The 14,344-nt window shown below is 34.7% G+C and overlaps 1 protein-coding gene across 1 annotated transcript in view; it reads left to right on the top strand.

Annotated features, from left to right (window-relative positions):
* Window positions 1-727: 727 nt before the first annotated feature.
* The window catches only part of LOC145680747 (uncharacterized), a 63,742-nt gene continuing 50,125 nt past the window's right edge, over window positions 728-14,344 (top strand). The window contains exon 1 of the mRNA XM_081751718.1: window positions 728-1,451. Within this exon, the coding sequence (XP_081607844.1) occupies window positions 1,271-1,451 (181 nt within the window). The 5' untranslated portion in view covers window positions 728-1,270. The remainder of the gene's footprint in view (window positions 1,452-14,344) is intronic.

The raw sequence follows: 14,344 nt of genomic DNA, 5'->3' as shown, positions 1-14,344 counted from the left end.
GAGACTTAATTTTAGATACCACAAGAATTACAAGTCACAAGATAATATGACTAAATGTATAATGGGTTATGAACTGCAAAATTCCTTTCAACAACAATGTAGTTCCGCTCTTTAATAGTTATTGTATATTACGTAAGTGAAACTCGATTCATTCTGGCCGTTATCTGTAACTGCTCTGTAGATTTATTTCACGGCCACAGCATTTGTCTTCCGGACACAATACCTAATATAACCAATTATGTTTATTTCCTTCGTGGTTCGAACTAAAGTATCTTATTTTCAAGTTAACTGTTGTCCACATTCCCCAACACAAATGGTACAGTAACCGAGATTAGTATTTCATATACACTCTTTTTGGAAACATAAGCCCTTATTGGTTGTTCACTATCAATTGTTTTTCTAAACGTTCAATAATTTTCTCATAAAGGAAATCATTGAGCAACCTGTACAAGTTTTTACTATCACTACAACATTCTCTTTTCAAATCTGAAGCATATCCATCAAAGAGAGCATTTCCTTTCATTACATACCAACTTTTTTTTTTTTTTTTTTTTTTTTATGTGTATAATGCAAGTCTTCAGGCTTTTGAGGAAACGTCGGTGGTCCGTCGGGAATGGAATGAAACCAACTATAGTCTTCTGGCGAGCGCGCATGCGCAAGCCTTTGCTGACAGGTAAGCAAGTCACGTGAGTTCATGCCTAAGGCTAGCCGTGATCTTGGCAATGGCAACACAGCATAGAGGCCGAGGATTGTCTTTCAGTTGCCTCCAGAGTGTGAACGGTGCTAGAAGAAGCTAGCAGGTCTGTTTCATAGCGGTACCTTTGCTGGCCTAAAACTTAAGGAAAAAGAATGCTTCCGGATCTGTTTATATTGGAGTAGTTGTTAATAATATGTGACATCGTGTGACATTAGTAATAGTGATAGTGATTTAGTTTTTCTTTATGGAACAAGCGAGAAGATTATTTTGAAAGTGATTTTTTCCAATAACACCTGTGATTTATTTTTGGTAGGACTTTTTTTTTTTTCAACTGAATTTTTAAGTTTGGTCAATGTAGTGTTGGGATGCTTAACCGAAAGCCTCCCAAAGACCATATAATGGCCGTCGACGTCCTGCCTGACATTGTGCTTATTGTGTAGCAAAAAATTTGTTGGTTTTACCACAAATAATACAAAAAAGTGAAGAAACGTAATCAGTTTCGTTCATCACGGACTATATTTGAGTGTAATTGTTTGTCTTGTCTTGGAATTGACAACAATTAAATAACCAACAATGCCGAAAATATTCTTGATCAAGAACAGACTGCATCAGCAGCAGTTGAAGCTGCTGGAGTCTCAGAAGAGAGATACCAGTTGTGACAATGAATCTCAGAACCCTGGAGAAGCTTTGACACCACCGGGCTCGCCTCTTTCGGATTGCCAACCATTGTCTCTCATCGTCAATAAATCAGCAGGTAGGATTACAATTTCATTTTCTTTTGTATCACTTTTCTTTTCTTTAAAATAGAAGAATATCTTATAGTTTTTGTTTGCATGTACAAAAATAGTGTAAAAATCCGTTACCTCCGGTGTCTTCGTGAAGACGATGTGTGTCTTCATGTCCGAAGATGTCTTCAGCTGGTGTATTGCATATTTATGACTAGTGTGACACCTCTGTATTCTATCGTAGCTTCTCTTTTTTTCCTCCTAATATGACCAGACTTGTAGTGGCCTTTGATTTTGTATCAATAAAAAAGTTTTTTTTTTTTCTGATGTGTATAGAAATAGACAAATTCCTCGTCAGTGTCCACCAGGACCAACATTACATTTCATGGTTTCAGATTTTAAGTTAGCTTCAGAAAATGTTTTTAATTGCTACACAATGATTCATACTACATTCACAATGGGACTAAATTTGATTTAAAATCAAAACACTGACCTTGTAATAGGTAAAACTATGTAAACCATTGACAAACGGGATTTTTTGGACAAATCCCGTTAGTGTCCAAGTTTCCCTAGTGGTACGTGACAAAGTGCTCAAGACAACTTCCAATTTGAAAGATAGAACAACTCATGCAATACAATACTTTCATAATACAATAATAACGAAATATTTTTAGTTGCATGTCTCTTAGTAGATTTTCTTACCATCATAACTAAACTTGTAGTATTCTATATGGGACATCATACGAGATTAACAGTGGTAGTGATTTATTTTTCTCAGAAACAAGAGAGACTATTATTATTATTTTTAAGTGATTTTCTGTAGCACTTGTTGTTATTTATTTTTAGCAGACCATTTTATTCCTTTACATTTTAACTTAGAATCCTTCCATACACTTCTTGCAAATGAACATGGACTTAGCATATCTTTACATGATAAATCTTTGGAGAGAAGTTACAACAATCGCAAAATGATTCAAACGTTATGTTAGGCCAAGTGTCTTACGCTGAATGCAGTTACCCGTATACGCCTTTGATTTGATTCTGAAAAATGTTCCTTTATGACCCATACATGTTCTAGGAACCAGATTATTCACACATGGTGAAATTAAGAAATACGATATTTCCGTTATTAAAAAATAAATAAAAAACTTAACATGCGATTAGTCATACTATAATTTATTAAAAAAGTAATAATTTAAAAAAGACGCTTTGCTATGTAATCCTCTAGCGGTTTAGTGACGCATGTAAAAACTATTGACAATGAATGTTAAATAATTTCCATGTATATTTTTTTTCTACGAGTTACAAGAACTTGACGTAACTGGCATCCTTCTGTGAACATGTTATCACATATCTAACTCAGTAACTTATTTATAAGTTGATTTCGGAAGATGTTAACGTCAGGATATCTTGATTCACGGTATTGTTGAGTTCATCTCTAGTTCACCTAGCGCTGAAAGAACACAGCCCCTCCTGAAAAGAAGTCATAAAATGCGTGACTATGATCAATATATCTTCATATTTTTTTCCCTGAAATGTGTCTAATTTAAGACAGAATTTGAAAAGATTTATAATATTCATTAACCGGAAGACTTCCAATTAATACTGCCAAATGGAAGAATATGCCTTAAAGGATACTTGAGTACCATAAACCGGTATTTCTTCTACACTGTACAGAACATTTTAGACCTTGAATTAAAAATTATTTATTTTATTAAGAATTCCTAGAAACTTAATTGTTATTTTAACATTTCTCATACTGAAGACAAACTTGGTTATTGATCGGGAGAATGGTGGTTCACTGCAGTCAGGAGTCGATGGTTCGATCCCAGATCATCTTGAGTTTGTGGTGGATAATACCGTATTCATTAGTTTTCTCCGTGTTTCCTCGTAATTCTAAATCCACCAACTCTTTCACAATCATTCATATTCATTATTATCTATTTCATTTAGCACGAAGGCCATAATCGTGGAAACGTTAAATTAATTATTTCATTATGTTTTTACATTATATTTAATTTATTTACTGCACTCCAAAAGTTGTTTCTATTTTTGATATGTGATGTTTCTTTCTGTCACCAAGTGGAGCTACAATTTTACCGTGGAAACCGAATCCGTCGGCAGGAAGCGAACCCACGACACGTGCTAACTGCTCGGTTGCTCGAAAGTACTCTTGAAGTCGAAAACCTGATTTTTGATCTTCCTGTATTTTGATCATGCAATAGTGTAAAATCTATGATTAAGCATCGTAGAACATGCTTTGTAAATTTTAATAACTAAATTACAGTGAATATTCAAAAGCAAGATTTTTCCAAAAAGAATAAACAACTAAACAATGTTACAAAGGGCATATTTTTTTCTAAACAAAATAGGTTAAATTTAGGCAGTAAAACACATGGACATATGTTATTTAAAAGGAAAGATCTTCGATACTGACTTTTCTTTATATAAAATTTAGTGGCTTTCATATCCATTCCAATTATTTAATGTAATAATCTCAGATGAACTCTTAAATACTTACTACACTGCTATATAGACAACATTGGTTATCATGAATTCTTTTTAAAAGACCTCAAAGTCGAACACATGATTCGCTTATCTGAAAGAGTGTTTAGTTTTTCAGGACTATGACAGTCAAGCTAATAATTTAGTATGTGTATTATGTTGTATTAAGGAATGTTTTGTGATTCTATCTAATATACTAACCGGTGAAAATGCGATTAATTGGTTTCCATCTTCTAGCGGTTAAAACTAAATCCCTCTTATTAATTGTAGTCAATCTAAAGATATCCTGTTTTTTGTGGAGTTTAGAATATTGTGCTCTTAATGTAGGGAATGTAGTTCATATTTTCATTTTCAACAGAATTATTTTGTATTGCATACTAGTATTGAAACCGGCATCAAGAGAGTAATAAACTCAGACTCAAAAGAACTAAGCATAAAATATAAAAATGCAATAGTTGTATTGACAGGTGCTATTATAGGGCCGAATTTTGCTCAATAGTAAAGCACTAGCCTCTGGCGTTCGGGGTCCACTGGTTCGAACCCAGTTCCCGATAAGTGAGCATTGTGGTGGGCGAATACCATGTGTGTGAGTTTTTATCCATCTCATCACCACCGTCTCTGTTAGCTTTGGTGAATAATCGTGGGACGTTAGGTCCCCCCCCCCAAAAAAGTTTGAGCCCAAAAACAGGTTCTAACCTAATTACCCTGACGAAGGTAGATGGGATTGCTAAGTCAGCAGAGTTTTCTTTTCTATCTAGTTCAAAAAAGGGGTATGGTGTAACTGGAAATTAAAAGATGGAATGGAGGAATAGGCTAAAATTATAATTTTGGTATCATGTAGGCATATACAAGTACTATAATTTTGGCTTCATTACATATATAGACACTTTCACACGTCAACTGATATTCTTCCGATATAAAATGCTCTGATTCCCCATAGTGAAAAGGAGTAGGAATCTTCGCGAAATGTACATCAGGTACCTCAGGAAATATTTATAGGTGACTTAAAATCACCAATAAATATAAATAGATGAAAATTTACTTCTAAAAAAATGTCGTTACGCAGCATTGATATGCCAATTACATCTTTAAGTAGAACTGTTAGTAACAAGAATGTATTTTTAAAAAAATATAAATTACTGCGAAGCTAGTCAGCAGGCTGAGTTCTGCAAGAACTACTGACCCAGCTATTATCAGCGTTAAAACAAGTTTCAGTTGTTAGTACTTTAGCAAATAATTGTCTTGTGGGGAGATAAAATATTTGGTTTGTTTTAAAACGAGGTTTCCAAAGAGATAACAGTAGTCTTAAAGTCCTTTGACTAAACATGTTCTCTATATACTCCTTCCTATCTAATTGTCTTTCGTTTTAAGGTACAATGTGTCATTTCGAAGTAGCAGTGTGTGTGTATATATATACATATATTCTTTTAGTTTTATATACGTGCGTAAGAAAAAAAGCTTTTAATCTGAAAAAATGTCTAATTACGTAATCAGGAGAGCTCGTTCACTACAATTGTTACAAGGTTAAATATATATACGTATATACAGTGTCCCAAAATGAAATTGCAATGGGTTCTTTCTGTACTAAGTTAGATAATTAGTACTACACTTCGCTAATGACTTTACGTAGACTTTCTTACTTAGTGAACAGTTATTTAATCCGTATATAGTTAATTATTACTATAGTTAGATTCCCGAAATAGGGATTTTTCAAGTTATAAAAAATCACAGTATTTCTTCGTCTTGTTTTTGATAAGGCAGGATATTAAGACTGACAAAATTGTTTAGCATATTAATCTAAAGTTTCCAGAATTCATATCGAAAATTACAAAATTCCTGTTCAGACCGCATTGTAGAAGCATTAGACCACAGTGCATCAAAGAGTTAACTCGTCTTTCTTTACATGTGGATACAATACGAGTGTTGGTGCTTAATTGTGCATACTGATCCAACTTCGTTAGACAGTAGGAAAAAAGAACTACTTGAACTAACAGATAAGGAACTCGTCTTGCTAGCCGAAAATAGTAGGAATAAATTAACCACGCCTCACCAAAATAACAAGCCGTAAATCCTGCCAGAGCTTTCGTGAGCTGTAATCCCATCAGATTGGTTAGCTAGGTATTTATTTCATATAGCTTATTCATATAGCATAAGATTCTTCCAAATATGCAGGTACATTTTGTGTGAGTTTGTACAGAAAGAATGTGGAGTTCCTACTAAGATTGAAACTTGAAAGATTCCTTACAATCTTGATCCGGAATGAATAAATATCACATTAGAATTTGTTCAATACATCTAGAAAAAAAATCCTTAGAGCTAACTGTAGGTTGACATTGCTGTAGTGGAATAATTTGTATGCTCTTCAATTTTGCTGTACATGGTTTCTAGTTTCATTCTTAGTGAGAAGTTGGCAAATTGGCTTATTGTTAACACGGATGTACACAAATAATAATAATAATTATAAAGTTGTAGTATCACGCTCGGTTTTACAAACAGGATAGTCTAGGAACTTAAGTAATTATGCTAGAATAAACACTTTGGATTTCCCATCGCTGTACGAAGACGCTTCCAACTCTAACTGCCTATCACTTTAATAAATCTTAAATATGTGCTAAAAATAAAAATAATTTTTCTTCCAAGCAAACGAATATAATAATATGTACTTCCTTCACAATGTTCAACAGGTTTCATTTCAAGTATTATGCAAATAAATTTAGTAATTAAATCTTACTTTAAATGCGATTACAAGTACACATTTGTTGAATTTATCAGATTTCAGAAATCATGAAACCACGGCTCATTTACAAGAACGTATACGTACATAAATGCTTTGCATTTCAATGCTACATACACAACATTTGTTAAGTACGTTAATAGTGAAAAGAAAGAAGCTTTCGGTTTCCTTATACGCTGTAAACTCCCCCTCCTTCCCCCTCTCCCCACTTCACCAGCTTTGAGTTTCTGAAGCGTCGCTTGTGTTATGATGGATGGGTTGACGCTATGGCCATACTAAAGCAGCCAAGCTTATCGTTCGCTATATTCTTCAAGGTAACCGTTCCCTCCCCCACTAAGGAATGGCCGATTCCAAGGTCTCCATACGATTTTTTTTCTAACAAGGAAACTCTTATATAGCAGTATGCAAGTAACACCATCCAAAGGGTCATATAGAACATTTACACTTTGCTTCCACCTACGTCTGTCTATTCTTAACTAAGTAATATATTTGCCGTAGAGAAGGAAAAAAAAACAGCATAAATATTACCATTATTTTCACTTGGAAACGCGTGTACATACTTGGATTTGCATCTATCTGTATATTTTACACATCAACGTCCCAAATGGTAGAAAATATAAGGAAATATTTCAAGTAAAGAAGTGATCACATCTAGTTAACTCTTTTTTTCTTATATTCTTGTCGGCAAATTGTGAGATTTTGTAAATTTAACTAAATTTTTCCGTGTAACGCTTAGCGCACATGACTTTTTTGAACTTGCCCTGAGTTAGGTTTCTAATTGGGGCACATTTTCAGTTTTGATCCAAAACCATGAAGCTATTAGGGGACTTCTTGAATTGAGAAGAAGCGGGTTGTACAACAAAGCAAAAAATAATGATGTTTGAAGTCAATGTGTTGACCACGCATCATTCACTTGAATATGTCAATATTTGATTGACAAGGTAATGTCATTTTATGCTATTATTGTTAATAATATTAATTATAATTGTTTGAAGTCCATAGAGAGTGTCAAAAATTAATTCCAATACATTTCAAATTAGAAATTTCAATGACAAAAGCAATTACAAGAATAACAGTGCGTGCTTTGACCACCTTATTAGTACATGCGCTAGCCACTAGACTAAGGATGAGGGCCAATCACCAAGAACCAATAGCAATTACTTTGTTCTCAATGTTTTTTTTTTATTTTACTTTTTATTCTTATTTTATGCAACCAAATAACGTAAGAGATTTCAACAATCGATAGAAACAGTAGCACTAAATTTGAATTCTCTCCCTTCCCAAAAAAAAAAGCTACTTTATCTAAAAATTATTCTCACAATACCATCTACTAAGTTAATACAACCGACACCAATAGTGATTTCTTGTTTTTTGTTGTTGTTGTTTTATTTTCCGATTTATTTATTTATTTTTACCATAAAAAGGAAAAAAAATAAATCTTTGAGTATAACCTCCCACGATTATGCCTGTTAGGCCAAGGGAGACGATGATTAAAACAAGTGAATGATGATGGAAGAATTGGTGGAATAAGAAAGTGGGAGGAAACGGGAGGACTCCGAGAAAATCCACGAGCACGATATGTTGTCCACCACAAACTTACCTGGCCGGGGATCGAACCAGGAACCCGACGTACCACAGGTAAAAAAAAAGACCTATTCTATTATAAAATGAAAAGTAAATCCCAACAAATGTTGAATTTATACTCGTGTCCGTTGAATTGGGTATTCATGATTGAGTTAACAGTAAAATTAAGCCCATAAAATTAAGCTACATATCGTAAATATGATTAGTCAAAAACATAGACAAACAAGCGTCCGATTTGTCAATGGAAACCAAACTTTTTGAGGGCTTCTACTCCGAAAAAGAAATCCAATTAAGTAAAAAAGCGATCATATAACAAGACAATAACATAAATTAGTTTGGAGGACAAACCAATCAGGTAACAGGAAAAAGAAAAGAAAAAGATAGTAATATTGCTTATTTTTACACATTTTTCCGAAACTTGAATTAATTCCCGTTACAAAATCGTCTTTTTTTTATTATACACAAACGCACTTCCTAAGCGTTATTCGTATTGACCTTGCACTTTCATTACGTGAGAACTGCTTGTAGCGCTACGTGCTGTGGTGAAAGTGCATAGATTATAAAAGAAGAAGAAGAAGAAAAACAAAGTTGTAACCTTGCACTTGACATCAAACAAATGCGACGTTGTTATGACATAATTATGTCATTGCAGGAAACGTTTTCTCTTTTGCTTTTCTGGAGAATAAAAATATCCGGTTTTCCTTTTCTGTATTAAAAAAAAAGGGAATGCCCATTATTAAATGTGATACTTATCGTTTTCTTTGTAGTGTTCTAAAGTTTGATTAACTAATAACTTCCCTTAGATATATACCTTATCAATCAAAATACGGTTTTAAAAAAATAATGCTTGTTCAAACATTCTATTGAATTTGTTTCTCAGCAACCAAAATAGTAATTTGAAAGGTTTGTTACATTGCGAAGAGTTGAAGACGGGTATTGCGACGTGGCAGAAACAAAAATCGTCCATTTTTATTTTGTGTTTGTAGTAGCGTGAGTTGCCAGTCACGTTTTAATGAGAAGTCGCTCAGTGACATTGGTGGCTTTTGATGGAGTTTTATCTAGTTAAAAAAAATTGAAATTTTATCACATATAAGCTAAGAGAAGAAAGCTCTATATGGCTTCGGAAAGCTGTACACGATAGGTAGTATAGTGTATTTACTCAACAGAAGTGTAGTTCGGTAAATTTCTTTCAAGTTCCCATGCTGACTTTTACAACATTTCTTCTTCCCTATATCCCTCTTTTGACCGCATTTGCGGGGTTGCAACGTCTTAATACCCACTATCTCTATCTCTTCTTCCCAATACTATGGCTAATATGAAAGAGATGTCAGGCAATGTAAGAACAAGGAAGCTAGTCTTGGGAGTAGGGAATCGAACACTAACTTAAAGAACTAGAATTGTGGCAATCAAGACTCAACGGGGAGTTAACAAGCGATGGCCAATTGTTTGAAATGAGAGTTCTGGTTGGTCATTTAGTTATCTGGAGTGTTTTCCGCAAAAGATCCCTCGAACGATGATTTATTTATAACACGAGCCACCAATCGTAGAAGGCAGCATTCTTTATATATGAACTACACTCCGATTGAAGAAACGAACTAAATATTATATTAGTTTTCTTTCTTTAGCTTGTAGTGATAAATTGAAATCTTTAGCAATGTGTCTTCTCTCGAATACGCCATTGAGAGTCGTTTTCCAGTCAAAAATGTGTACAAAACCTTCCGAAATTAATCGTCATTTGAGTTAAAAGCACAGCAATTTTCAAATTTTACACTAGTTGCCCAAGAGCGGAGGCAGGGATGGCCTAAGATGTACCAACTTCATAAACGAAAAAGTATCATGACCTTAGAGTTAGTAATTCTTGCCTTATTAAGACACACAGTTCGAGTAGTTATTAGTTTGGTGCTAAAATACAGTTCTTGTTCAAGGAACAAAAAAACTTGAGCTTTATGTTCATTCCCGTTTTCTACATGTACATTTTCAAATAGCTTTAGAACTGTAAGCTCACTTCAAATCCTGTTTCCTTGACTTCCCTCCACGTGACCAGAAACCATACTCAAATGGGTTTCGACGTTCTTGGCAAAAGAACATATACGTATATGAGGCTGATAGGCTTCAAGTGATGTGTGCTTTACTACATAAAAAGTTTCTTGATTACGCTTATGTGCGTCCAAGTAATTGACTTTACTACGTAATAAGTTTCTTTGTGGCTCTAATATAGTCATGCAATAGAGTTTAGTATGTAAAAAGTTTCTTTATGACTAATGTTGTCAAGTAACGGATTTTACTGTGTAAAAAAATTTTTTTGGGCGCTGATACGAGACAAGTGGTGGTACTATGCATTAGTATTATTGATATTACTTTAGTTTTGACTACAATGACACAGTTGATGTGGAAGTCAAATAATGCGAATACGAATGAAGTGAGATGCTTAAATGAGTTTTTATCACTAATACCAAGAAATGTGGAAGAAATGTGATGCACAGCATTTGTGTCTTCCTTCCACTTTATCATTCCACAAATCCTTTCATTGTCATTACGTTCATATATAAGGCCATCTCCTTCAACCTGTAGAGATTAACTTAGAACATTAAATATTTCAATTCATTCTTATTTTAAGAAAAATGCAGCAAAATTGGTTCATAAACAATTATCGCGGATATTGTGACTGTAAAATGTATGTTTTTCGTTGCATAAATTGTAGTATCAATGCAGTAAAAAAAATACACTTTACGAGCGTTAGATTAGATTTAATTTTAGTTGAAAGTAGCTAGAAATGTCGAAATAATGCATAGTACAGCCGTACCACGCTGTGACATAAATAAGTGTCATTCATTGTTCTTTTTTTTAAAAAATAATGAAACAATTGCGGAAGAAAAAGCAAAAAAAGTACGCTTGAATACAACTCACAAGGTCATTTTTTAATATTATTATCGTGTTCATAAAGTATTACCTATATTTGCATATATTGATCAAACCGGAAGTTCTACAGTAATAAAAAGATTTCTTCAACCCTTGGGTGTGCCTTGTAGATATCAGAAAATAGGCTAATATAATCAATGCAAATTCTATTCGTTTTCGTCTTCCTTACAGCAAAATAGTAAAGAGTAATAATTTTGCTTCCGTTCCAGTATCATGTTATGGGGTCCAGCACATATAAGAGAGGGTAGCGTTCTTTTAGGTTCCACATATCCACACGAGACATGCAACAGGGTGCAGTTTTTTTTCTTTAGGTGTCCCGGGCAAAAGTCTCACGGAATAACTGCAAGTCGTGTAGTGTCTTGTTATTTCTTTTTGAATGCATGTTACAACAGGAAAAAATGTCTCTATATTCATAAAAAAAAAGAAGGAAAACAGTTGACAATTTATAAAATATGAGGGCGGTAGAGGAAAAGTATGAAATCATTGAATAAAATGTAGTTGAATGCTAAGTTATATATCAAAATTTCCGCTGGCGAACACGTTAACTTCTCGGTTTATAGAGGCGCAAAATAAAAAAGAATGATGTCGCTGTGCTGTTAAGAGGGGTGTTCTTTTTTCTTTTTCTTTTCTTTTCTTTTCTTTTTTTTTTTTTTTAATATAAGCAGGGAGAAATAAGTTGCTCCTTGATAGCTAAAAGCTAGTCACGATTTTTCCTCGATGGCCTCGGGACGAGACGCTACAGGAAAATAAAAATTTAAAAAAGCGAGAAACAAATGACTGCTATGCGGCGCACACAGCAACGGCGATTTCCACTATGAGCTCATCAATTTCTTCTTGAAGATTTCGCAATCTCTTCTCCTTCGCTCGCTTTTCAATGTTAATAATCAACTGCTCTTCGTCTGCTGTTATTTCGCTCAAGGCCTCCCTCCTCCATTCCTCCCTCCCCTCCCGACCTCCTACAATTACGGAGCTGCTCCTCTCCTAACGGGTTTACAATGGAAAATACTTTTTTTTTTTTAATTCTATGTCTTGTTCATATGCAATGCTTTTTCCCCTTCAACTGAGATTTATATTGGACTGCAGCCATAAATGAATATCCTTGTCTTTTTGAATTGTTCTATCAGAAAGCAAATTCTATCACATTTACTGATAGAGAGATAAGTACGACAGTTGATTAGTCACTCTAGTTCCTTTTCCTATGATCCAAATGGGTATATTTTCCAACTCCCATTTAGCTCACTCGAACTTGCACGGACATAGGCTCTTTATCCTTAAAGAGGATCACGCTCACTGATTTCAATGAGGCTCACACTAGTTCATGCTCACTATCCTCAATGTAGCTCGCGCTCAATTATGTCAATGAGGCTCATGCTAGTTCAAACTCACTATTCTCAATGGAGCTTGCGCTCACTAATCTCAATGAGGCTTACGCTAGTTTAGACTCATTATTTTGAACGGGACTCACACTCATCAATTGAGGCTCACGCTATCTCACTCAATCCTCAATGGGGCTCCCGCTCAGTAATCTCAATGAGGCTCACGCTAGCTCACTCCCTATTCTCAATAGATCTCTCGCTCACTAATCTCAATGAGGCTCACGCTAGCTCACTCCCCATTCTCAATAGATCTCTCGCTCACTAATCTCAATGAGGCTCATGCTAGCTTACTCATCATCCTCAGTGGGGTCCCGCTCACTAATCTGAATGTGACTCACAATAGCTCACTCACCAACCTCAATGGGGGTCCTGCTCACTAATCTCAATGAGGCTTATACTAGTTCGGACACCCTGTCCTTAATGAGGCTTGTGATCGCTCGAGCTCGTTTTCCACTTATAGAACTCGTACTCGCATGGACTTATGTTCGTTTATGGGCCTTGAACCCAATTGAAGTCGAGAGCTGGGGTCAAAAGTTTTGGCATCTCTTGTCAGAAACTGGAGATAGGAAAGCTGAAGCAAAGTAATAGAATGAGAATTAGAATTAGATATTTAGGTATACCGCATATAGAAGAACATAATAATTATGGACTTCAGACACAGATATTCACTTGCACCTCCAATGTAAGGCTCTCTTAACGTTTCATATTATTATCAAGAAGCCCAAACTCTAATCCATTTCTGCCATGAGTTGTTCACGTTGACATTATCTTTTTGTCTCGCAATATCCATAGCAACACAATAAATAATCATGTTGTGGTTCACTACTGGGAAATCACTTATATTTACACTAGATAGGGAAGTACAGTTAGTCAAATGAAGATAAACACATGTTTTGTTTGGTATAGTAATCCAACAAAAGTTGGCTTCGATAACTAAAAGAGTACACCAGTAATAGTTGTCTGACTGATAGAGACAGGGTTAAATTATATATTTCGTAAAAGCGAAATACAAATGAAGATATAATAAGTGAAGCAGAGGACTGTATATGTATATATTGATCCATCAAGACAGTAACTGTAAATCGTCTATAATAAGGCCGTATTCAGTGGCAGATACTGCGGGTCAGAAGTAGCCTAGTTCTTTTAAAACTATTCGAGAAATTATTATAACACCTTTCTGCTATTATTCGAGTATTCATTTTCAAAATATTCGAATGATTGCTCAAATATTCAATCAGGAATATTCGAAGAATCCATTTTGATGAACACTACTGGTCAGAACCCACGTTCGCCGAAATTTTAAAGCTCAATGAACTCTAGACATTCAGAATTTCTTTCTTTCTTTTTTTTAACAGCTTCAATTTAATTACAGTAATAACAATAAGAATCTAATGCAGAGTTCCCTTGTATACGTATGATTACCATAGCCGGGCTCGATTTCCAAGTGTTGTTGTTTAATTTGTTTATATGTTGAAGCGTCTTTTTTTTTCAGCACCGAGAACATATAAGACGTGGACCTGCAGTTTAAGATGGAATTCGAGCCACCGTAATGCGTTTAAATGTTAATGTTTTCTCACCGATAAACAAACCCACAACCGCATGCACCAAAGACGCACTCGCTAGCGACTAGACCAGTAGAGGAGGGTAGGAAACTCGAAGTGGTTCGAATCCCACGTTAAGCTGAAAATTTACGTTTCGTATACCTTCGATGTTAAAACTGACGTTAAACTCGAAATCAATCAAACCGCAACAACTCCTGCATCATTATTACAGCAGAACAAGAGTTACCTGTTTTGAAGACATT

The sequence above is a fragment of the Thermobia domestica genome, chromosome 3, assembly GCF_964235325.1.
Source record: "Thermobia domestica chromosome 3, izTheDome1.hap1.1, whole genome shotgun sequence".
NCBI classification, from domain to species: Eukaryota; Metazoa; Arthropoda; class Insecta; order Zygentoma; family Lepismatidae; genus Thermobia; species Thermobia domestica.
This window is presented reverse-complemented; position numbering and strand designations above follow the sequence as displayed.